This window comes from Phoenix dactylifera, chromosome 11 (genome assembly GCF_009389715.1).
Source record: "Phoenix dactylifera cultivar Barhee BC4 chromosome 11, palm_55x_up_171113_PBpolish2nd_filt_p, whole genome shotgun sequence".
NCBI lineage: Eukaryota > Viridiplantae > Streptophyta > Magnoliopsida > Arecales > Arecaceae > Phoenix > Phoenix dactylifera.
In genome coordinates, this window is record NC_052402.1 from 25,836,423 (window position 1) to 25,862,402 (window position 25,980).

Here is a 25,980-nt window from a genome sequence, read left to right on the forward strand (position 1 = left end):
AGAAAGATGTAAGGCTTATGATATTTCAGAAAGTCAGTCCAACAATATCAGTTGGTTTGGATTGGGGCCCATCTTTCAGATAAGGTAAATGGTACTCCTAAGAAATATGCTAAATCTATCAATTGTAGCACTAGTGAACTTAAATCCTCTACAGAATTTTGTTCTCACATGTTATACATACAAAAATTGTGTAAGAAATCAATGTGTAGATGAACAAGTACCAGCGCCATTCACTCCCTTGGAGCACTCGATCACAACCTTTTTTGTTGTAACTAATTATCTTATATTGATAGATCCATAAGAGTTTTTTGGCAATCATGTAACAAGGAATAAGGGCATACAAGAAGTAGGTAGCCAATGCCCTCCTTGTCTTCCCCTCATTGATGGTATATTGTTGAGATTTTCTGTCCATCATGTCAATGTAGCATATTAGCACCCATAAATAGGGTGACAATAGTGCAGAATTGGTTCAAGCTTAGGTTAACTCAAATTTATAACCGAACAATTTATGATTAGATTTGTGAAAAAGGATCATGTTGAGGGAAATAAACCAATTCCTGAATCCCATAATATCTCTAGCCATTTATAGGATTTCATTCTTAGCCAAGTATTTTGAAAAAATAAGATGGGTTCAAGAAGAAAGAATATAGAAGTTTACATCGAAATAATGTAAGAAAGAGGAGACAAAGTTACAGTAGAGAATACAACATGATAAATTTTGAACACATCATTTACTTTACTTTTCTTTTCAGTATTATATTTTTCTTTAAACTATTAATTACATAAACTTTCAAATTACATTAATCAAGTCTTAACTAGTGCATGACCTACTACTATTTCTATATTATTTTAGATATCTAAATTAGGACTTTAACGTTGAGGTAATTGACGCTCAATTCCTTGATCAACCACCCTTTGATATTTAATCCCCATTGATTGAAAGTTTAATTTCCGCTCCATAATTTCTAGGCTGTTAAATTTTTAGCCCATAGTTTTGCATAGACTTACGCTCAGCCTTGCACAGCGTCATAATTAATTGTGTGCACATAGAAATTAACTGTGTTCATACAGATATAGATATGTACAAGAACAATATAACCATACACATGTAAGCGTGTGAAAACCTCGTATAAAATTGTGCAGGATCAAAAAAGCTAACGGTCGAAAGATGGAGTGCAATTGGCACTCAAAAAGTTGGCAGGTGTTTAAGTTCCCTTTTAAAATTTTTCTAAACTTTCCTTTAACATTTGTTCAAACTCATGGCAAGTTTTTTTGTAATTAAATCAAGTTTGAACTAGTCCAAACCAATCCGTTTGTGTAAAAGAGAGCAAGCCCAGTTACGGGTTGTTATTGCCACTGGCTGATATCTGCCTGATCTCAAAAGACTTCTCTGATCCCACTCATAGATTTCACGGGCATCGCAACTTCACCAGTAATCACCAGTCAATACAATCTCAACGGCTGTGATGTGGTCGGTCAGAGCTGAAACGCGACTGGATTTAGATGCGACGGAAGCGAGGCACCCTAAAAGACCCCGACCGGTTCCCACCAAATCATGCATATTATAAGAAGATAAACTGTGCTGGCCTCTTTTTGCTTCCGATGATTTCAGAAATTTTATTTAAACGGACTATGTAATATGGGCCTTTATGTTAAAATTTTGTTGGCAACATAAATAAAAGCCCATATTAGACAAATAAATAAATAAAAAAAAGAAAGAAAGAAAAAGCCGCCCGGCCCCTTAGAGTGAGAGGGCCCTCTCCCTCTCCTCACTGTCTTCAGCCGCCCGGCCCCTTAGAGTGAGAGGGCCCTCTCCCTCTCCTCACTGTCTTCACTTCTCTCTGCCGCTTCCAGTATACGTCGGAGCCCTAGATCTCTCTCGTGCCGCCTCCCTCTAGCGATTCTTTTTTATTCTTTCGATCATTCCGAAGATGGCAGCGGCACTCCAGACGGCGGGGACACTGACGGCTTCGTCGAATCTCGTCATCAACTCCGAGAGGTTTCGGTTCGGATCGCTGCTCCGATCTCCCGCAGGTCCTCTTCATGTCCTTGTTTTCCTAAAATTTTGCTCGAATTGGATTGTTTCAGATAAAAATTTGAGGAAATATCCATGGGCTTATCCGTAAGATTTCTTGGTTTTGAGTTTTCTGCTTGTTCTTTTATTGCTTCAGTGGCTGGATCTCTTAGGCTCGCCGTTGCTTGTGGTTTTCTTTCGATTATTTAATGGAAATTTGAATAAATTTACCGTCTTTCTTTTATTTTCTAATCGTGGCAAATTCTGGCTCTGATTTTTACTGGCTTTTTGTTAGAGTGGAGTGGGTTCTTGGAAACTTTTGAATGGGGGAGTTTTTGAGCTGATTTTGGATCGCAGGCTGATTATTGGTTTTGCCTTTTTGTTTTTAGGAATGAAGGGAACCATTTTGGTTGTGAAATCTGATGGAAGGCATACTGTTGGTTTTAATGCCGGGTTGCGTGGGGCGAATTTGATCCCAAATGCAGTTGCAGTTAAATGTCGAAACCCCCATTAGTGTATCTTGCGTGCATTTTGACTCATTCGTACATTCCTGCCTGAGACTGCCTTTGTTGTGTGATTGATTTGACGGTCTATTAGAATTCACTACATAGTTTACATATCCTAATCTTTTGTATTCCCTTTGAGAGATAGCAGTGTTTGTATCTTTGATTAGTATGTTTTTTTTTGGAGAAGTGGTCTTATACACTTATTCATATTTGAAATGTGCTTACTCTTTCTGGGGACTTGGTTTTTGATCTGCGTTTCCAGGCAAAGACTGAGGATTCTGCAAAATCTACATATTCCAAGCCTGGGTAAGCTCTCATATATGTATATTCCATACACCTGATTTTCCTGATCATCTTGAATATTAGTTGTTGAATATTCATTATGTTTTGCATTGAGAGAATTGCTTTTATTTCCATCAATTTTGAGGTTTCAAGTTGAATATTTCCTTCATAAGAATCTTTCAGCTTGATGTGATATATGACATAAAGAAACATGATCATCTTAATTATTTTTCTAATTTTTTAAAAGGGAAATACAATACCTGGTGTTGCATGACTGTGGATGGTTAGATGATTTAAATTTTGCAAGTTTTATTGCACATATGCTTTGATATATTTTTGTATATAGTACTGTACTGAAAATTTGGGTGTTAATTGAAGGGTTCTAATAGGTCTAAGATTTCATTGGTTGAAGAGCTTGAAATTTAGTTTATGCATGAACGTTATTACTAAAAAAATGTACAAAAGCTGTTGTCATCCAATTTTGAATCCTAATTTATTAGGATTAATATGTCAAACAAACTTTGACTGGCTGTAGGTTTAACTAGGAAAATTTATTTTCACTAGGGCCGTACTTTAAAGTGATTTTCTGGTCTTGCTTCTTTGTAAATCCTTACTGTTTTAGCTTCCTATTTGCTAGCAACTAGAGCACTCAATATTCCTTGTCCTTCGTTGCTCTTTTTTTCTCCTTTCATCTTTTCCTTCTCTTTAATGATATCAGCATCTGTAACCAGTATTGCTTTCAACAACAACAAACATAAGTTAACAGCTGGTACCCTGTCAATTAGTTTTTTCCATTCCTTTTCCTTTTATCATTAATACTTTCTTTCTTTCTTTCTTATTCTACTGATTTTACTTCATTTATAGCTTCTGTCTACATCAGAGTTGGGAAGATCTGATGGAAACATTTGATTGCAGACCCCAATACTGATCCCTCAAATCATGTAAATACTCAACCTTTTAGCTAGAGCTTCTGCTAACACTGTTTCCCTCATCCTCTAGAAATATATAAGCCAACATGTTTTTCTATTCATCCTTAATTGCTGAAGTTTCCAGTTAAATCTGGTACAATATAGAGTTGGATGACAAACCAGCAAATTCCATTTCCCAACATATTAAACCATGTCAAACATAACTTATTTCCAAGCTACTGGGAAACTGAGAATCATTTAGTCAACTTTTTTTGGCTTGTTGATGACATCTGAGTGCCAGTTAAAGTAAATGTTTTAATTTCTCCTGCACAGGTCATCATAGAGCTCATTCAAATTCATACCATCTGCTCTCTTGTGATGTTTGGACATCACTATAAGCAAGTCTCTTTTAATTGTCTATCATTTTAATATTCTTTGCATGCAAAAACTGTGTTATGCTTCCTTCGGAGTCTTGGAATCACAAGTTCCTGTATGGACGAGAGACAGCTTTCCTTTATGTTAATGACGAGTTGACAGTACATCATGTATTGTAATGCACCATGATGGCCGCCGTTACCCTATGTTCAAAAGACAAAACATTTATATTTTGCATGATTAACCATAAATCAAGAAAGTGATTTCCTTTAGTGTATTTGACCAAGCTTGCGATTTTTTAGACCATTGCATCTTTAGTTCTAGGTTGCAACATGTTTACTGTTCTCGTGGAGAATATTTTTGTTAGATGTATGCCCTAGAAGCCAATTTGGCTGACACATTGTTGATTCTAGGGACATAATTTTGTACTTGACTATTTATTATTGAATAAATAAAAGGCATCTTTTCATTCATATTGTTTATGTGTCTATGAATCGTCCAAGAAATTAATAAGATGATGATACATATTCTCAAGAGTTGAGAATTTGAGCCATGTATCATTGGTGATTAATTTCTAAATGCTCCTGATCAATGAATCATCACGAGGACGGTGATCGATCCGATCAGTGCACAGATCACTTTCCTTCTGGATGGACGAGACTTGAGTCCACAGTGTAGGGACACTGAAGTGATAGTGCAGGTGCTTGTTAGAGAACAAGGGTACTGAGCGTGACCAAGACAAGAAGTCACTTGGATGTCTATCCACTCGTCAGTGACTTGCTTGATGTTGCAGTAGTGTGACTGGTCCTTTGACCTGCGGTGCTTCGGCTACTCACAGTGAGGTTATTGTAGTTTGACTGCACACATACATGGTCTCTAGCCATATGGGTCCATGCAGTGTAGATTGGCTGCAGTAGGTTCACTGTAGGAGTAGGGTATGCACCTATAAGGAATCTATCGACCTTGATAGAAGAGGAGTGATCCTATGTGATTTGTTAGACTGAGTTCTAAGACCTTGGCCAGGGCAGTAATATAAAGTGGAAAAAGAGTTTTCCACTATCGAACTCAAGTCGAATAAATCTTGACATATGACAGACGATGGGGTTTGACGAGTTGTTCATGACCTCCGTCCTGTAGGGATCCACGATAGTAGGACTGTATCACATGTTAACTGCACCTAGAGGTTCATCATTCCATTCTGCTGGGTAGCCACTACATGCTGCTAGGTGTCACTGGTGGATGGTGGGACTCACAGGGATTATCTCGATGATCGATAAACCCTAATGAGTTGAGTTGGAATCGTTCCAACCCATTGAAAGGAGTTTTCAATGATATTGAGATAGAGATCACAATATATCTCACTACCAGTCAGAATAGAACCTATGGGGTCACACACACTAGAAGTATTGACCGATCCGATGGTTGAAAGCGTGATTAAGAATCACAAGTAATCAATTTAATTGATAAAGAAGTTGAAGAAGGAACCAAGGGAATTAATTAATTGGACTTGAAACAAGAGTCCTACTTCGGGTAGGATTCCTAGAATCCTAATTGGATTAGGACTGGGAATCCTAGTTGGAGTAGGACTGGGATTCCTACTTGGAATAGGATTCCTACAATCCTAATGAGATTAGGAATTTTGAATTAAAATAGGATTCCTACTTGGAGTAGAATTTCTAGAAATCCTAATTAGATTAGGACTTCGGATTCAAATAGAGTCCTAATTGGATTAGGACTAAAATTAAACAAATCCTAATTGGATTAGGATTCCTTAAGTCTAAATTAATTAATAATCTAATGAATCAACATGACTCCTAATTGGATTAGGATTGAAGAGTTCAATTGAGTCATGGTTCATTCAAAGTCCTAGTTGGATTAGGACTAGCATAGATTGAACCCAATTGGCTAATCCTAATTGGATTGGGATTAAACCATAAGAGAGGCACCCAATCCTCTTTGGAAGAGGATTAGGGCATCACAAGAAGGAGGGATCACGCCCCTCCTCCTCTCCTTGTGTGCGGCATGAAGAGAGGGGCCGGCGCCCCCCTTCTCTCTTTGGAAAGTTATCTAGGGCTCCAACTTTGGAGGAGCCCTTGATGGCTATAAGAGGGACTATGAGGCCGGCACCCTAGGGCATTGAAACCTCTCTTCCTCCAAGCCGTGGCCCTCTCCTTTCCTTGGTGTTCTCAGCCGCAAGCAAGGGAAAAGCTCTCCAAGTGTTGGCGGCCTCCTCCTCTACCCTTTCTTCATCCAACGCAAGCAACAGAAGAAGGCTGCGTAGGGGATCATCTTCTTCCTCTTCTTCATCCTTCTTCTTCCTCCTTCTAAGCACAATCAAGAGTTGATTGAGAGGGAGGACATCAGCCATCAAAGCTATCTCTGCAAGGGAACTAGCACCCCGGTGAGATAGAAAGCTTGGATCGGATCCTGCTTCGTGTGGATACCCGTAGAGGCCGGACGTTTGAACGGCTTCAAGCGAACCCTCTTCCAAAACCACGAATTCAGATTTGCGGTGATCATCTACCCGCGCAAGGTGAAGATTTGATCTTCCTAATAGTTTTAAAAGTTTTAATTCTTACCTAATTACGAAAGGTCTCGAAACAACGTTCATGCGATGAACGTCGAACCCGTGCATGCCGATTCCGCTGCCATCTGAAAAATTTTTGAAATATCAGCGGCATGGGCGGGTTCCCAACAGTGGTATCAGAGCCTAGGCTTCGTAGATTAAGGTAAGAATTAAATATCTAAAGGCTTATTAGATCTGAAAATTGAATGATCATGCATGCTGAAAAATTCTGCATACAGATTTTTTAGGGGTGCTGATTTTTGCATGCTGATTTTTATGTGATAAAAAGATGATTCTAATTGCATTGTTAATGGGATTACAAAGTTTAGAATCATGATTAGCATGATCAGCGACCTATGTCATGATATAATCAGTTAGTTTTCAGATCTGAAAATTATAATTGTTGCATACGGTGATGATCATAGGATTCTAACCCTTTTGGTATCAAATGTAATGACCTGCGATGTGATCTGCGATGTCATGTAATTTTTCAGATGCTTGCATGCATCTTATTTGATGTTTTGAGAGGCCTGCGTGCCTCCTAAAAGGAGATGTAATTTATTTTTATTTTTATTTTACATCTGGTTGTATTTCTGTGATGTGATGTACATCAACGATCAAGTTGAAGCAAAGGCATGAGATGAAAGGTGATCTAAGCGGTTGATGGCGATGGGATCAAGAGTTGATCAAGGATCGAATCAAGGAGGCTTAGAACCAATTCAAGAGTTGAAGACCACTTGATCGATTGATGTGCATGTGCTTGTAATACGACCTAATTAGAATCCATGATCATCACCTATTTAAAGTTTAACTTTATTTGATGCTGCAATTATAACTGCCTGTGATGTACCGTTTGCATGAGATGTGAATGCGAGTCGGGTAGATAGGTTTACATGTGATGTAGCAAACCCAATTGAGACCTAAATCAAAACCTCCTCAATCAAGTCGAGAGTGAACCGACATGAGCAAGTCATATTAGATTAATTGATCTAGTTGGTGTCTAGGAAAGCATGAAAGGTGGTTACTTAATTAGGACCTTACTCTCTGAGTAAGGGGAGCCTCCCACCTGCTTACCTGGCCAATTGTTCGATTACCTCTTATGAAGGGCTCAAGTTGCAAACACTAAGACCTGATTAACCAATATTAAGTCAATAGGTCTTCCACTGTAGTAGAGCTGCTAAGGCCTTTCTGATGTTGATTTGTCTCGGCTGGACACAGTGGTCAAGTTGCATCGGGGGGCTGGACCTCTCTATAGACATGAGATGTTGTAGGGTAAAGGTGGGGTTGGGCACCAATAACTGTTAGGTGAGGACCCAATGACGACTTTATTCCTACGGTTATACGGTGGGTCTGACTTAACTAAGAAATGGGACCAATAACTGTTAGGTGAGGTCTTCATGGCTTAGAGACCAAGTTACACTGCAACATGCTTGAGAAGCATTGTACAAGAGTTGTACACTCATCCATCTATGTGTCACCAATAACTGTTAGGTGAGGTGGCATGTAAATTGGTGGGACCGCAGTACCCACTAGAAACCCTAGTCGTGTGGGATTTCCATTTTCCTACCAGGGGAGTGTGAGGGATTCGAGAAAATAGTGGGAGTTACATTTGTTCTAAAAGACCTTAGAACAGATTAGGATCAAGTACAAAAGTCTAACTAGAATCTTTACTCTCTGCAGATACAATGTCGGCTTCAAACCCTTTGACCCGTATTCTTGAGACCAACCGACTGACCGGAACCAATTACAAAGACTGGCTTAGAAATCTCAAAATAGTTTTGGACTGTGAGAAGATAGGCTACATACTCGATTCAGATATCCCCACACTACCAGCACGTCCTACTGATGTTCAGCGTGAAATGCATAAAAAGTGGTTGGATGATGACATTAGAGTAAAATGCTATATGATGGCATCCATGTCTAATGAACTCCAATGCCAGCATGAAAATATAAAGACTGCTAGGGACATACTGACACACCTGCAAGAGTTGTATGGTGAGCAGAGTCGCACAGCTCGTTTTGAAGTGTCCAAGAGGCTCTTCAAAGCGAAGATGCGTGAGGAGCAGTCTGTCCATGATCACGGTCTGACCATGATCAAGGACCTAGAGGAGCTTGAGAAGCTCGGTATGGACATGCACAAGGAATTACAAGTGGATTTGATCCTACAGTCACTTCCTGATTCATTTGGTCAGTTTATAGTAAACTACCACATGAATAAGATTGAATGCACTAAGACTGAACTAATCAACATGTTGGTAACTGCTGAGGGAGCCTTGAAAGGTTCAAGGGGCAATGTCCTTGCTGCTGAGTTGACTTCTGGTTCCAAGAGAAAGTCTACTTGGAAGAAAAAGAAGCCTGCAAAGAAGCAGAAGAAAGACAAGAAGCCAAAGAAGGAAGTTCAAAAGAAAAAGGCTAACGACAAAGGAAAATGTTTCCACTGCAATGTCGAAGGCCACTGGAAGAGAAACTGTCCTTCATACCTCGAGAGCCTGAAAAACAAGAAAGGTGACACACCTTCAGAAGGTATAGACTTGCTCATAATTGAAACTAATCTAACGGTTTCTACTTCTAGTTGGGTTATAGATTCTGGTTCTAGTGCTCATTTGTGCACTACCATGCAGGGTCTAAAGGAAAGTAGAAGGCTGGCGGAAGGTGCGGTAACCCTTCGGGTTGGCAACGGGGCAAAAGTTGCTGCTGTGGCTGTGGGCACCTACCATCTGCGACTACCGTCTGGATTTAGTTTAATACTTAGAGACTGCTATTATGTACCTGTTGCTAGCAGAAATTTGATTTCTGTTTCATGTCTAGCACAGGAAGGTCATGTTTTTACATTTGACAAAGACTGCTGTTCTATTTATTTGAGAAATAAAATAGTCGCACGTGGTTTCATAATTGACAGTCTCTATCATTTACATATGGATGTATCTGTGAATGTTACCGAGCAAGATGTGAGTGCCAAAGGATCCAAAAGATCCAGAGATGAGATAAACCAAAGATATTTATGGCACCTCAGACTTGGCCATATTGGAGAGGATAGGATGAACAAAATGGATAAAGATGGGCTTCTCGGCTCATTGACTTCCGAGTCATATCCAGTTTGCGACTCCTGTCTTCAAGAAAAAATGGCTAGACTGCCCTTTGTAGGACATGGGGAGAGGACCACTGAAATACTTACCCTAATACATACAGATGTATGTGGCCCATTCGATGTGCTAGCCAGGGGACGTTATTCTTACTTCATTACCTTTACCGATGATTATTCACGGTATGGGTATGTGTATCTTATGAGACACAAGTCTGACTCTTTTGAAAAGTTCAAAGAGTTCAAGAATGAAGTAGAAAAACAAACTGGAAAACCTCTTAAGGCTCTTCGATCAGATCGAGGAGGAGAATACCTTAGTAGAGAATTCCGGGACTATCTCAAAGAAAACGGCATAGTCTCACAATGGACACCTCCGGGTACACCTCAACTCAACGGGGTGTCAGAGAGGAGGAATCGGACCCTATTGGATATGGTCAGGTCCATGATGAGCTTCACTGATTTACCTATGTTCCTTTGGGGAGATGCCTTACTCACAGCGATTTATTTATTGAATAGAGTTCCCTCTAAATCCGTTCCTACCACACCGTATGAGATATGGCATGGTAAGAAACCAAGTCTGGGTCATCTCAAGATTTGGGGATGTCCGGCCCACGTCAAGCGACTACAGGCGGACAAGTTAGAGGCTAGGACCATAAGTGCTCGTTTTATAGGATATCCTAAAGAGTCATTAGGATACAATTTCTACATCTCAGAGGATCACAATGTGTTTGTGAACCGTCATGCCATCTTCTTGGAAAATCAGTTTATCCTTGATAGAGGCAGTGGGAGGAAAATTGAGCTTGAAGAGAAAGTCTCTGAAAAGCAACGAGTCATGGATCCTATAGAACCCATTCATAAAGAGCCAGTACACGATGTCCCTCAACCACCTCGTAGATCTAGTAGGGTCTCCCATCCTTCCGATCGATACTTAGGTATACTAGAAGAGGATACCGAGGAAATATTCCTAGTGGGAGATAGGGATCACATACAGGATCCCAAAACCTACAACGAGGCGATATCTGATATCGATTCCGAGAAATGGCTGGAAGCTATGAAGTCAGAGTTAGACTCCATGCATTCCAACCAAGTCTGGACCTTAGTAGATCCACCAGAAGGTATTGTACCTATTGGATGCAAATGGATCTACAAAAGGAAGATAGGTTCGGATGGAGAGGTAGAGACCTATAAGGCAAGGCTTGTGGCGAAAGGGTATGGTCAACGCGAAGGCATTGACTATCAGGAGACCTTTTCACCTGTAGCCATGCTAAAATCCATCCGAACATTGCTTGCCATTGCAGCATTTCATGATTATGAAATCTGGCAGATGGATGTGAAAACTGCTTTCCTGAATGGATATCTTGATGAAGATATCTATATGGAACAGACTTTGGGTTTCACTTCCAGTGATGGAGATCACAAGGTCTGCAAGCTGCAAAGGTCCATCTATGGACTAAAGCAAGCATCTCGGAGTTGGAACACTCGTTTCGATGATGCAATCAAAATGTTTGATTTCATCAAAAACGAAGAGGAACCGTGTGTTTACAAAAAGGTTAGTGGGAGTGCTGTCGTTTTTCTCGTACTGTACGTAGATGACATTCTCCTGATTGGGAATGATATTCCCATGCTAACCTCGGTCAAGGTCTGGTTGTCAAAAGAATTCTCCATGAAAGACCTTGGGGAAGCATCCTATATTTTGGGAATAAAGGTCTATAGAGATAGATCTAAAAGGATGCTTGGCCTTTCACAGAAGATGTACATAGAGGAGGTGCTGAAGAGGTTCAGCATGGAAAACTCCAAGAGGGGTCTCTTACCCCTAAGGCATGGAATTCATCTCTCCAAGAAGATGTGCCCCAACACATCTGAAGAGATTCAACGCATGAGCAAGATTCCTTATGCATCGGCAATAGGAAGCCTCATGTATGCCATGCTATGTACACGACCTGATATAGCTCTTGCTGTGAGTGTCACAAGCAGATATCAGTCGAATTCAGGTGAAGAACACTGGACAGCTGTGAAGAATATTCTTAAGTACTTGAGAAGAACTAAAGATTTATTCTTGGTTTTTGGAGGATCATCAGAGTTAAAGGTAGAAGGGTACACAGATTCAGACTTCATGACTGATGTCGATGACAGGAAGTCAACATCTGGATATGTGTTCTTGTGCAATGGTGGTACGGTAAATTGGAAGAGTTCTAAACAACCGATCATTGCTGATTCTACTATGGAAGCTGAATACATCGCCGCCTCTGAAGCTGCTAAGGAAGGCTTTTGGTTCAAGAAATTCATTGCAGAGTTGGACGTGATGACATCAGATGCCATAACACTCTACTGCGATAATAATGGCGCCATAGCCCTTGCTAAGGAGCCAAGGTCTCATCAGAAGTCTAAGCATATAGAGCGGCGCTTTCACCTCATACGCGACTATGTGGAGAAGAAATATGTAGAGGTGCAGAGAGTAGACTCTGCGGATAACGTGGCGGACCCGTTCACTAAGCAGCTGAGTCAGCAAAAGACTGAAGCCCACCTTGAGAAGATGGGCCTAAGATATATGACCAATTGGCTTTAGTGCAAGTGGGAGATTGTTAGATGTATGCCCTAGAAGCCAATTTGGCTGACACATTGTTGATTCTAGGGACATAATTTTGTACTTGACTATTTATTATTGAATAAATAAAAGGCATCTTTTCATTCATATTGTTTATGTGTCTATGAATCGTCCAAGAAATTAATAAGATGATGATACATATTCTCAAGAGTTGAGAATTTGAGCCATGTATCATTGGTGATTAATTTCTAAATGCTCCTAATCAATGAATCATCACGAGGACGGTGATCGATCCGATCAGTGCACAGATCACTTTCCTTCTGGATGGACGAGACTTGAGTCCACAGTGTAGGGACACTGAAGTGATAGTGCAGGTGCTTGTTAGAGAACAAGGGTACTAAGCGTGACCAAGACAAGAAGTTACTTGGATGTCTATCCACTCGTCAGTGACTTGCTTGATGTTGCAGTAGTGTGACTGGTCCTTTGACCTGCGGTGCTTCGGCTACTCACAGTGAGGTTATTGTAGTTTGACTGCACACATACATGGTCTCTAGCCATATGGGTCCATGCAGTGTAGATTGGCTGCAGTAGGTTCACTGTAGGAGTAGGGTATGCACCTATAAGGAATCTATCGACCTTGATAGAAGAGGAGTGATCCTATGTGATTTGTTAGACTGAGTTCTAAGACCTTGGCCAGGGCAGTAATATAAAGTGGAAAAAGAGTTTTCCACTATCGAACTCAAGTCGAATAAATCTTGACATATGACAGACGATGGGGTTTGACGAGTTGTCCATGACCTCCGTCCTGTAGGGATCCACGATAGTAGGACTGTATCACATGTTAACTGCACCTAGAGGTTCATCATTCCATTTTGCTGGGTAGCCACTACATGCTGCTAGGTGTCACTGGTGGATGGTGGGACTCACAGGAATTATCTCGATGATCGATAAACCCTAATGAGTTGAGTTGGAATCGTTCCAACCCATTGAAAGGAGTTTTCAATGATATTGAGATAGAGATCACAATATATCTCACTACCAGTCAGAATAGAACCTATGGGGTCACACACACTAGAAGTATTGACCGATCCGATGGTTGAAATCGTGATTAAGAATCACAAGTAATCAATTTAATTGATAAAGAAGTTGAAGAAGGAACCAAGGGAATTAATTAATTGGACTTGAAACAAGAGTCCTACTTCGGGTAGGATTCCTAGAATCCTAATTGGATTAGGACTGGGAATCCTAGTTGGAGTAGGACTGGGATTCCTACTTGGAATAGGATTCCTACAATCCTAATGAGATTAGGAATTTTGAATTAAAATAGGATTCCTACTTGGAGTAGAATTTCTAGAAATCCTAATTAGATTAGGACTTCGGATTCAAATAGAGTCCTAATTGGATTAGGACTAAAATTAAACAAATCCTAATTGGATTAGGATTCCTTAAGTCTAAATTAATTAATAATCTAATAAATCAACATGACTCCTAATTGGATTAGGATTGAAGAGTTCAATTGAGTCATGGTTCATTCAAAGTCCTAGTTGGATTAGGACTAGCATAGATTGAACCCAATTGGCTAATCCTAATTGGATTGGGATTAAACCATAAGAGAGGCACCCAATCCTCTTTGGAAGAGGATTAGGGCATCACAAGAAGGAGGGATCACGCCCCTCCTCCTCTCCTTGTGTGCGGCATGAAGAGAGGGGCCGACGCCCCCCTTCTCTCTTTGGAAAGTTATCTAGGGCTCCAACTTTGGAGGAGCCCTTGATGGCTATAAGAGGGACTATGAGGCCGGCACCCTAGGGCATTGAAACCTCTCTTCCTCCAAGCCGTGGCCTTCTCCTTTCCTTGGTGTTCTCAGCCGCAAGCAAGGGAAAAGCTCTCCAAGTGTTGGCGGCCTCCTCCTCTACCCTTTCTTCATCCAACGCAAGCAACAGAAGAAGGCTGCGTAGGGGATCATCTTCTTCCTCTTCTTCATCCTTCTTCTTCCTCCTTCTAAGCACAATCAAGAGTTGATTGAGAGGGAGGACATCAGCCATCAAAGCTATCTCTGCAAGGGAACTAGCACCCCGGTGAGATAGAAAGCTTGGATCGGATCCTGCTTCGTGTGGATACCCGTAGAGGCCGGACGTTTGAACGGCTTCAAGCGAACCCTCTTCCAAAACCACGAATTCAGATTTGCGGTGATCATCTACCCGCGCAAGGTGAAGATTTGATCTTCCTAATAGTTTTAAAAGTTTTAATTCTTACCTAATTATGAAAGGTCTCGAAACAACGTTCATGCGATGAACGTCGAACCCGTGCATGCCGATTCCGCTGCCATCTGAAAAATTTTTGAAATATCAGCGGCATGGGCGGGTTCCCAACAATTTTCACATAGCCTTGTATCAATGGTTAAAGTTCACTCCCACATGAAATATGCAAAAAAGTCGATTGTTTGTTCATCTATTTTTTTGGTTTTCTTGGAGCTTTTAGAACTCGCAATGTTACTAAACTATTGCTTTCACCAACATGAAGCATGTTTTAGGTAAGGTATCTTTTCCTTCACATCTGAATTCATTTGATTTTAATCTTATTATCTCTGTAAGTCTCAGTGTGATACATTCCTTCTTTGGGCATACATAGTCATCATGGCTCATCCTGCTATGCTTAGTGCAAACATTAATGTTGTTTATGTTGCTAAATCCTTTTCCTTATTTGAGGGTTTAGGTAGATAGCATTTATCAGGCACTTGCATTACCTATGCCCTTAGAGACCGTTGACAATTTTCCCGATTCCGATTGGTTATAAAGCTTCTTTTTTTTTAAAAAAAAAATCTTTTTTCAAACTAAAGGGTAGTCATTTAAACTTTGCAAGTAAAAGGATGGACACATTTCAATTTTTAGGTTTTAATCTTCTAAAAGATTTCATAGCCAATTGTTTGTACTAGTAAGGGCTCTGCACTAAAGTAGTAGAAACCGTTAGTGCTTTCTTGTGAATTTTGTTTTGTCATTGTGATAATTGATATAACTTCTTGAACACAAACTATATCTTATCAGAGGAAATGAGCAAACTAATTTCATATTTTTCCATGGTTGAGAAAAATCAGTATCAAATTCACCTGAATAAATTAAATATCAACTTGAATGTTACTGACACTGCTTGTCTACCAATCTTGGAAGGGAGTTTTGGAGGTGGGGAGATTAAAGAGGGGTTTTTCTTGTCCATAATTTTTGAGGCAGGGAGTGGTGAAGAAGTGAAATATTGGTGAGAGGCTTTGATTAGTCACTGCTTTGAGTGGAGGGGGATGTGAGATATGGTGTCCTAACTTTTGGAAGAATATTTGAGATATGAATATTAAAGAAATTATCATTTTCTTCTATGATGGATAAGACAAGAATTTTAAGAGTGAATGATGAGTTCCTTTTTGACTGTTTCAACTAATGGTGGGTTCATGATTTCATGCCTTGAAATTCCTAGATTTTTTTTTTAGTTAATCATTTTGGATAAAATTTCTGCCTAACTCATTGGAATATTGATGGTACATTAGGTTGTGTTGGTTTTCTAATAGAAATATCTGCTATTCTCTTGTCTATGTACTTTTGGCACAACTACTTGAACATAGATGTATGATTGCTTCCAGACTTGCAATGTGGAACCCTGTTCCATATGCTTGTTGATCGGGAGGCTGGGTTTGTGTCCACCTAGTAGGAGATTTGAGGAACAAATGAGCCTCTTATCTGTTTGTTGTATGAAAGGAGCTTTTCCCCATGAATATGGTTATAAGCCAATAATATTCGGGATCTTTCCTATAAAATGCTTCTGGATGTCTAGCAGTGGTTGTGAGATTGTTCGAGATTTGGGATAAAGAACCAATAGTGATGCTTGGCTTTTCTTTCCATCTCTTTTTTCCCTGAGAATTTAACAATGACTTGAAGATGAATTCCTTTCTGACTTGTTTAAGTTTTAACTAAAGGTGGGTCCATGATTTCATACCTTAAAGTTCCTAGACAGATTTATAAATTATAGTTGATCATTTTGGATAAATTACCGCCTGCCATAATTCTCATGAGAGCGAGAGATTGGAAAATTGATGGTACTTGTAGGTTGTGTCGGCTTTCTAATAGAATTGTCTGCTGTTTTCTTGTCTATGTACTTTTGGCGCAACTACTTGAACATGAATGCATGATTACTTCCAAACATGCTGTGTGGATACCTGTTCCATATGCTTGTTGATTGTGGGTTTAGGCTTCTGTTCACCTTGTGGGAGATTTTGAGGAACACATTGGCCTCTTTTCTGTTTGTTGTATGAAGGGACCATTTCCCATGAATATGGTTATAGGCCAATAATATTGGGGGCTTCCCCATAGAATGCTTCTGGATACCTAGAGGTTGTTATGAGGAGGTTTTTCATTTGGAATGAAGACCAAAAAATGATGTTTGGCTTTTGTTTCCCCCTTTTTCTTCTCCTCTTTGGTTTTCAGACTCTGTATGCCCTCATGCTAGATTCATACATATATTGCATAAAGACACATACATCAGCGATGTATATTCTTGTTATTAGATACAAGGAATGACATGCAATTGCAACAGCTTCAATAAGTGCCAACCTTTTTAGGAATTTGTACTTCCGCATGCTACTATGCTTTCTGTATGCTTATTGCTGGCCTTCAGATGCCTCTAGCTCATTGTTACCTTGACCATCATCACCACCTTCACATCTGGATCAATTTTACGTTCCTTTTTTTCCCTAATAGAGATACCCTTGTAAAAGGGCATCAATAGATAAGCTTTTAATGATTTATCAAGCATAACAGAGTTCTTCGAAGATGCTTCCAAGGATGGACTTTCATGGATAAATTTATGTCTACCTATATTCGCTTGTGATCTGTTCCAAATGTTGCTAAAACTAATATTTATGTCCATGAACTTGTAAGCTTGCCAATTTTTGGCACTTGATGCTTTACCAACCCCATAGCATCTATAAAGTTCCTTTTTTTTCATTACGAGAATGATTCATTTTGAAAATTCCTGTGGACATTTTACATAATAATGGCTGTTTTGCTCATTTTATGCTTCTGATGTGTTGATTGTAAAATCTAGAAGCAAGTAGCTTGTACGTCGTGTCTCAAGTTTATTAGGTATGGTTGAAATATCTAATTTTTGTTGTTAATTTTCAGGCATGAGATTCTGTTGTTTGAGGCTCTACGAGAGGGTTTGGAAGAAGAGATGGATAGAGATCCTCGAGTTTGCGTTATTGGGGAAGATGTGGGTCATTACGGTGGCTCATACAAGGTAACCAAAGGCTTAGCAAATAAGTATGGAGATCTGAGGGTTCTTGACACTCCCATTGCTGAGAACTCCTTCACAGGCATGGGCATCGGGGCTGCAATGACAGGCTTGAGGCCAGTTGTTGAAGGCATGAACATGGGTTTTCTCCTGCTGGCCTTCAATCAGATCTCAAACAATTGTGGTATGCTCCATTACACTTCTGGAGGTCAGTTTACCATTCCAATAGTGATCCGAGGGCCTGGAGGTGTAGGCCGCCAGCTTGGGGCAGAGCACTCACAGCGCTTGGAATCGTATTTCCAGTCGATTCCAGGTCTGCAAATGGTTGCCTGCTCGACCCCCTACAATTCCAAGGGACTGATGAAAGCAGCTATCAGGAGTGAGAATCCTGTAGTATTGTTCGAGCACGTGCTGTTGTACAATTTGAAGGAGAGGATCCCTGATGAGGATTACATTTGTTGTCTGGAGGAAGCAGAGATGGTACGAGTTGGTGAGCATGTAACAATCCTGACATACTCACGCATGAGGTATCATGTGATGCAGGCTGCAAAGACTCTGGTGAACAAGGGATATGATCCTGAAGTTGTTGACATTAGGTCATTGAAGCCATTTGATCTCTACACCATTGGGAATTCCGTGAAGAAGACACATCGTGTGCTGATAGTGGAAGAGTGCATGCGTACTGGTGGAATTGGTGCCAGTTTGAGGGCGGCCATCATCGACAATTTCTGGGACTACTTGGATGCTCCGATCATGTGCTTGTCATCACAGGATGTGCCGACACCATATGCTGGCTCATTGGAGGAACAGACTGTAGTGCAGCCAGCACAGATTGTGGCTGCGGTGGAGCAGCTCTGCCGATAGATAGGCTTTTGCAGGCAGTTTTTTCTTTTTAGCATCAGGGCTTGGAATCCTGTCTGTTCTCAAACATTGTGTTACTTAGTTTTGGGTTCCACCTCGATGGCAGTGTTTCCATACCGTCTGATTAGCTTGCACCATTTGATTTCTTCGTACTATGGCCTAGCATTTGTTAGCTTAAAATATTCTTTCTGTTGTGCTAATTAGAAATCTTTTGAGTTCCATTGGTTTAACTAGGTGAACTTGAGGTTTTGAACTTGTGAAAGCAAAGGAAATTTTCTTTTTTCCCTCTGGCGCTTCACCTGTAATTAAAATTTGGGAAGTTCTTTAAATAGCTAGATGGATATAAGTTTTTTTGTGTCAAGTGACTAGCTAGATAAGGTCCAGAGATATCTGGCCCTCTTGTAATGATTCTCTCTTCCCCACATATTGAATATTATATTCTTATTCAGAAAATCATAAGAGTAGGATGAGCAGAAAGGAAGCAGAAACAGAATCTTCACCATGTGTTATTTTATTCAAGGTTTCATAGAAAAAACCTCCAACCAATAGTAGCCGTTTCTTTCAAGAAATGGATTTGATGAGTTATCTCCTATTCTGAAATGAAGGGTTGGAATATCCGCTGCGGTAACCAGAAGCTTATGTTTGGGCTTCATCTGAGTCTTCTTAATAGTTTGACTCTTCCATGCTGTGTCTCACAAACCTTTTCAATACAGCTCCCGTTCATAGTTCTGCTACAGACGATACAGGATAGCTGTTGAGGATCCATTTATTATCCGCTGCAGTAATTCCGTGATTGCAATATCTGAGAGGTTATAATATGAAGGTGTTGAAAACTTCACTGAGAATATGCCTTCTTATGTGAAAGGTCCTGCTCGTTTTAATACTGATTGTGACACCCCAACATATTGCTAATCTACATAAAGAACCATGGCTGGTGAAGAAAGGAAGAATCATAACCTTTTTTTTTTTTATATAGAAAGCAAGTCTAACATGACATGCTCCAAGGTGATCATTTGTCCAAGCCATGTGGTGAACAGAAAGTCTCACGCATATGGAATTCCCATGTTTCCTTTTCTTTTTCTTTGTTTGTTTTTGCTGGTAGGTGATGCCTGTAGGAAATTTCTGACTGCACCGCCAGAAGTGACCATCCCCTCAATATACTCCTAAAAGCCTCCAGTGGTGTTCCTACAGTTTCAGGATCGAACAATCTCAGCTAACTTAGATTGTGCAGCTTCCTATCTCTTTTAGCTCCATGTCTTTCACCAGATCATCCTATGGATATTGAAAGATAGGCCCTGAGGACCTTCATGTGTGTGCTATTTTCTGATGTCTGTTAATTGATTGTGCCAAATGCCATTATGAACAAGCATAGCCAAGCAAGCAATAAGCTGCAAATCTCAAAATTCAGCCTGAAAGTCAATCTTAATGTTTAAATAGCCACAAAATAATGAAAACAGCAAGTAAATCTTATAAAGCATTCAGCACAGGAGTCAACCCAACAGAAGAATAATTTCATAATAGCTATGAATGTCGTACCATCAATGCAATTGGCTGTTCTTGTTCCTAGCTCGTTAACAAGACATATTAACAGCCATGGCTTAGCAAATGATGAGATTTAGAAGCACAGCACACCTCAATAAGATGAACGACATGTCCAACGAAGGCAATCAAAGTGTAAATAGGAAACAAAATACTACAGCTGCTCTTATGGATGACTACAGCATCCAGCTATATATGCTAAAACCGTACAATTATTTGGTTAAGCCTTCTCAGTTTTCCTATACAACATAAGCAGTGCCAAACTGGTATGCAAAACAGATGATCAAGCATACAAAACCTGAGTACTGGAGGGTGTCAAGTCAACAAACACTTGTGGCACATCGATGTCTTGCCATTGAACGGAAAAGCTCTGCCTCCTCCCCTTCCCGTCGGAACCAGCGCAACTCTTCTTCTCTACATGTCCAACTGCAACATGAAGGCCTCTGCCGACAATAAAGATCCTACTACCAACGGAGTTCACAGAGAAAGGCTTGCGAATTTGCTCGGGTATAGGAGAGCTTTCAACGACGTCCCATGAATCAGACTCACCATCATAGACCTTCACCTTCATCCGCTCATACTCGGAGATTACAAACAGATGCCCATCAACAACGACACTTGAACCTGTCCAGCCTTCCCGCATTCCAACAGCCATATCCCCCCAACTGTCAGTTTTCGGATCATAGACCTGCCCTGTTGGTGAAGACAAGAATGGCCAAACACAGCCTTCAGTGGCATAAAGCCTCCCATTAAGCACCGCAGAGTCATAGGCAACCATGTTTGCTCTCATGCTCGCAACAGGCCGCCAATTCCCCTTAACGGGATCAAGAACCTCAGCTGAATTTAGCTCATATTGGTCCTTGCTGTAACCTCCAGCAACATAGACCATGCCATCGATCACCCCGCCAGCAAAGAACGACCGGGCAGCGAGCATCCTACTCATAATGGTCCATCGGTTCTTATACATCTCATACTTCAATACCAGGTGGAGAGGGCAGTCCATGTCGGAGACCAGACCTCCACAGACAAGGAGGGTGCCATCCGGGGGAATGGCGATGCACCCGAATCCACAAGGGCAGACCCGGTCCTTGCAGGGCATGGCTGGAATGGTGTGCCAAGAGAAGTGAGTCAGGTCCAGGACTTGCCACTGGATCTTCCCAGTGCATCTGTGGAAGGCTAAAGTGAACAACCAAGGGTTGCGGAAGCCCAGGGCCTTCCTCTGGCTAAAGAAGCGTTCCTTGTTGGCCAGCAGGCGATGCCACCGCCGGCAGACCAGTCGGCCGGCCGAGTGGGCCTCAACAGGCAGCCGGAGGAGGCAATTGAGCGCAATATCATCAGGGAGGCCGGGTATGAGGGGCCCCAATTTTTGTGGTGACTCTAATTCTGATGATGCAGAAGATGATGGAAATGAGGAAGGTGGTGGGGTGATGGCCAATCTAAATTTGGGGGATAGTTTCATCTGGGAATCACCTAGCTTCTGCACTGGGGACTGGTGGGATGAGACTCGAACACGTCGCATATTTGCCAATTAATTCACAAAATATTGAGGACCAAGAAGGGGACTTCCCAAACCCTAGAATACAAAAAAAATAAATAAATAATAAAATAAAACAAATACAAGCAATTTTTCCTCCTCCTTTCTATACCATCCACCTTGTGATGTTCTTTGGTTGAATATAAAACAAAAATTCAACCTAATATCACTTCTGAAATTGGAAATCTCTCTTTACCCTTTTCCTGAAAAAGTTTAACTGACCTTTCTGCTAGAGTCTATGCCCAATTTAGATAAAGAGAAACCCAGAACCCAAACATCAAAATCTATACAGATTTATAGATTAAACCTGTCATGCTTCTCTGATGAAGAGAACCCAACAAAAGGAAACCAAATATCTAATATAATAAGAACAAAGAAACTAAGCCTTTTTTGACAAAAAAAACAAAGGAAATAAGTTTCTCAACAAACAAGCAGTTTCAGATGGCTCCACAATAGCCAAGGTTTGTTGAAACTACTGTCAGATCTTTTATTTTTAGAGGCCACGAAAAGCGAGGAAAAGAAGGTAAAAAAGCTATATAGTCATGAAGAAGTTCTTACATGGATATGATAAGCTTGGCTCTCCGGGAACTGCATCTCTTGGACTCAAAAGCAGAGCGATGGATAGAATTTTGAAGTCATCAACTTGGCCTAGACGAAAGCTGAACGGAAGGGTGGGAAAGGGCTTCTGTCTGTCCTGCACCCTTGTGGATGTTCTCCTCTCTCCTCTAACACGACACAAAATAATATACTAGTACTTGAAAAAGAAGAAGATGAGGATTGAAGGAAGGAAGGTAGGCTCAAGAAAGGTGAGAAGAAACAAAGCTAGCTAAAGACATCTAAAAAAAACAATGTCTCTCTCTCTCTCCCCCTTCTCTCTCCGTGACTCTCGGTCCCTCTGTCCTTTACTCCTTTTTGACTATTGAAAGCTGGTGGTTTGGTAGGTGGCTAGGCTAGGTGGGTGGGATAACATGCTGGAATACGTTATACCATTCAAGAGTTATACAGTATATGATACCCTGCATCGTGCTTTGTTATAACGCAGAGAAATGCAAGAGAACCATCCCTCTGGAATAAAAATTCAGTACGGGGTCCTTTATAATGCATCGGATAGAATGTCTTCCATAAGGAGCCACGTCTACCATTTTCACAATCTCCGGACACTTGTATGCAGGGACCAAACATGAACGGGCACATTCTTTATTTGCTCCCGCATAACTTGGCCAGGTTATTGGATCTTATCATGTTTGATAGCAAGCTATTGAATATAATCTATTATCCTTAAACTGCTTATACACCAAAAATCACGTTGATTGGAGACCTTTAGTCTAGTATCAAGTGCTCAAAAATAAATAACACAAAATAATGCAAATTCTTTGACCACTCGATGCATAATTAAGGCATCTTCAAATATATAATTTTCAGTGTATAAGCAGTTAGAATAGTAGATTATATCAAATGACTTGGATCATAAGTATTCCGTTAGGATTGATCGAATCTAACCTAAAATCTGATTTGAGGAGCTCACTTTAGTGCTTTATGCTCATGCAATTTTCTTATGAGGATCTACGGCAGTGCTATTCGCCCTGCGCTCACATGGAATTTAATGTTAACAGCCTAACTCGAGTATATTCTTTCTTTGGTGAAATCTTAGGTAAAGAAATTCAAGATGAGAGTTGAGGGAAAGAACTTTTCGTTTGCTCTTAATTTTACATTCAATATGTTTATATATTTATATAAGTATAGCGTATTCAAAATTAAAATTTGAATGAATTTGAAATTCAAATTTTTAGCTGTTATGACAGCTAAGAATTTTTCTTCTGCTGAGTCTAAATTTGGCAGCCGTTATGACAGCCAAGAATTTCTCTTCTGGTGCGTCCAAATTTGAATGAATTTGAAATTTAAATTTACAGCTCTTATGGCAGCTACGAATTCCTGGGATTGGGCTTCTCCTTAACTTGCGCATAAGACTCGGACTCTTTTGGTGAGTCCGATCGAACATTAGGCAATGTTATTTGCCAACAAATTTGAACTTCTCCCTAGTTGATTCGTAGTGGAGAGTTTGGTGCTTGCTTGGATAGTTTGCACACAAGGGGTACCATGATCCAATATGCTTTCTATTTAATCCATGAGCGAGAGAAAAAATGGGAATCCATCATATATTATATTCCCGATTATTTCATTGCTATGTTTTCCTTCCTCTCTTCTCATTGCACCATCTCTAGCCCTATTCCATCCAAAATTTGCAGCCATGTCGAGGATGGACAGCTTGCTGGAGGATATACAAAAATCAAGGCCTAAGATAGATCTAACTTTCCGAAATATGGCCGAAGTTGTTTAGTTCATATATGTCCTCTGCTAGGTTTAAAATGCATCTGCCTTATTGGTTATAATTTCTTATTTTAAACATATGCTAACTAAAATTGAATATGCTTGGATGTTTTTAAACTATAAATTATGTAATATATTATATTTTGGCTTTAAAATTTTTGAGTTCCTTCATAATAGCTATATAATTTGGAAATACATACTATGAAGTGCTTGCTTGGATGATATTACCTGTAGGCAAGGAGATGGAGTTCAATTCTCAGTGGTGCTGGCTATTGTTTTGACCCTTGATTAGTAAAGACATAATTTTGTGAACTCGAGCTTAGTTTGCTTGGTGGCCTAGGCTCCAGCCCAAGTATGTAGGATGAGTATAGTTAGTGGGTAGGTTAGAGCACTTTCTGATCTTAAAAAACTTTGAAAATACACAATTCATTATCTATAGCTATTTTAAACGTCATCGATCAATATAAATGGCATGAAACATCATCTTAGAACACTCATTTTTGATTGTATAGCGTGTATTGTGGCGTTCATATGTTCAAGTAAATACTAGTACATGTGTGTATACCTCCTATTATTCCACATACTAAAGAACAATGGAAAAGACATAATGCTCCTTATATAAGTTATACTTCCACTTTTCCCTTTTCCTCTAAAATTTGTAAGGAAAGGAGGGGGAATCTTGCACGCAATTGGCTCAAGTAACTAAATCTGGGCCATTTTGACAAAGGGACGTCTCTTTTGGTGTGCTTCCCCAGCCATTGGCCAAGTTTTCGAGAGCACCATGGTCCTGTATAGCTTAATGGGGTGATTATTTGCTACTTTAAGGACACTCACTCTTGTCTTTCTGATGTGCCTTTCTTTCATTTTAATTTGAGGGAATGGACTTCCCCCTTTTCATGACCCTAATCCTCCTTTTGTTCATTTTAGTTTTAGTCATACATGTATCTGGCCAACTATGTTTTTCCTATGAGTTAGAAGGAATACCTATCATATTGATGGAAGTGGAGATTCTGTCAGCGTTTAATATAGATAGTAATTGGCTATACTGCTTTGGCGTGAGTTGGAGCACAATAGATAGGCTTAGAGGACTTTCATTGCTGACAGCATGATTTAAAGCATGAGTAAGAGTTTTGGTTTCTTAATGGTGGCTTGGGTAATCTTGTAGTTTATAACAAGTGTCACGTGTGTGACCAAGATTATTGTAATAATTACAGTGTGGTCATCCTTAACTGCCACAACCTTCACACCCACGACCTCCTCATTGGTTACTGGAGTGACTAGAACCGTGAATATCAAAACATGAAGTAGACATGGCAGTGCCTTCAAGAGTCTATATTAGTTTGTCTTACAGTATCTTCTATTTCTCCTCTTGCAAAATCAGAAAAAAGATTTTACTTACTGTAGGTAGTGTCTCCATGGTCAATATCTAGCTTGAAACAGTTAAAAAAGAGTCATTGAGACCCATAAAAAATTGAAAAACCTTTTTATCTTGAAAGATCTAGTTCAACTCTTTCTTTGTCCAACAGGTGCAAATACGAAGTAGATATAGATTATTGATTTCATCCCAATATGATTTGAGTCTCTATATTTAGCTGTTAGCCTTCAGACTAGCATCATTCCCAAGTTTGAAGTTCCTCCCGGGCCTCCTGTAACAACCTTTCTGTCTCCCGCAGCTCTGAAGAAGAGGCAGGCTCCGGCTCAGCAGCCGGGGAGAGGTTGAGATCGGGAAGATTGATTTTGAACATGCATTAAGATATCTCGTTTGATACGATAAATTTGAGCAGCCTTACTATGAGAAAAACTCTCCTCCAGGTCTTCCCATGCTTCCTTTGCCGTTTCAAAATAGACTATATTGCTCAGAAGTTCTTTATGCACTGCATTCCAAATTTAGAAAAGCACCATGGTGTTGCAATGTCCCCATGCATCAAGTGTTGTTGAACTTTTGTGAGGCTTTTTAAGAAAGCTCTCAATAAAGACAATTTTATTTTTGCCTAAGAGAACAATCTTCTTGGCATGCCTCCATATAGAATAATTGTAACCAGTGAGAGCTTGAGAGACTAGGACTATACTTGGGTTATCCTAGTGATGGAGAAAGAATAGTTATGTTACATCAACACTAGGATCGGATGGAGAATAAAAGGCCAAAAAAAAAAATATCGAGAGGATAAT

At 40.2% G+C, this 25,980-nt stretch overlaps 2 protein-coding genes across 2 annotated transcripts; one reads left to right on the plus strand and one right to left on the minus strand.

Annotated features, from left to right (window-relative positions):
• The first annotated feature begins 1,754 nt into the window (after positions 1–1,754).
• On the plus strand, positions 1,755–18,694 carry LOC103723434 (pyruvate dehydrogenase E1 component subunit beta-like). The gene is made up of 4 exons (XM_008814343.4): positions 1,755–2,034; positions 2,404–2,504; positions 2,783–2,826; positions 17,441–18,694. The coding sequence occupies exons 1-4, from the start codon at positions 1,932–1,934 to the stop codon at positions 18,411–18,413; spliced, it is 1,221 nt and encodes a 406-aa protein (XP_008812565.1). The 5' UTR covers positions 1,755–1,931; the 3' UTR covers positions 18,414–18,694.
• A 1,202-nt stretch (positions 18,695–19,896) lies between these two features.
• LOC103723433 (F-box/kelch-repeat protein At1g30090-like) lies at positions 19,897–22,372 on the minus strand. The gene is made up of 2 exons (XM_008814342.4): positions 22,042–22,372; positions 19,897–21,522 (listed from the first exon to the last, which is right to left on the minus strand). Exon 2 carries the CDS (start codon positions 21,466–21,468, stop codon positions 20,233–20,235), a length of 1,236 nt encoding a protein of 411 aa, XP_008812564.2. The 5' UTR covers positions 21,469–21,522; positions 22,042–22,372; the 3' UTR covers positions 19,897–20,232.
• Positions 22,373–25,980: the final 3,608 nt, after the last annotated feature.

What these genes read in the sequence shown, in the direction of transcription:
- LOC103723434 (XM_008814343.4), top strand. Translation starts at nt 1,932, where the DNA reads ATGGCAGCGGCACTCCAGACGGCGGGGACACTGACGGCTTCGTCGAAT. An exon ending in TGATCCCAAATGCAGTTGCA is followed by an intron (nt 2,505 to 2,782) that starts GTTAAATGTCGA and finishes CTGCGTTTCCAG; the next exon opens with GCAAAGACTGAGGATTCTGC. An exon ending in TCTACATATTCCAAGCCTGG is followed by an intron (nt 2,827 to 17,440) that starts GTAAGCTCTCAT and finishes GTTAATTTTCAG; the next exon opens with GCATGAGATTCTGTTGTTTG.
- LOC103723433 (XM_008814342.4), bottom strand. Translation starts at nt 21,468, where the DNA reads ATGCGACGTGTTCGAGTCTCATCCCACCAGTCCCCAGTGCAGAAGCTA.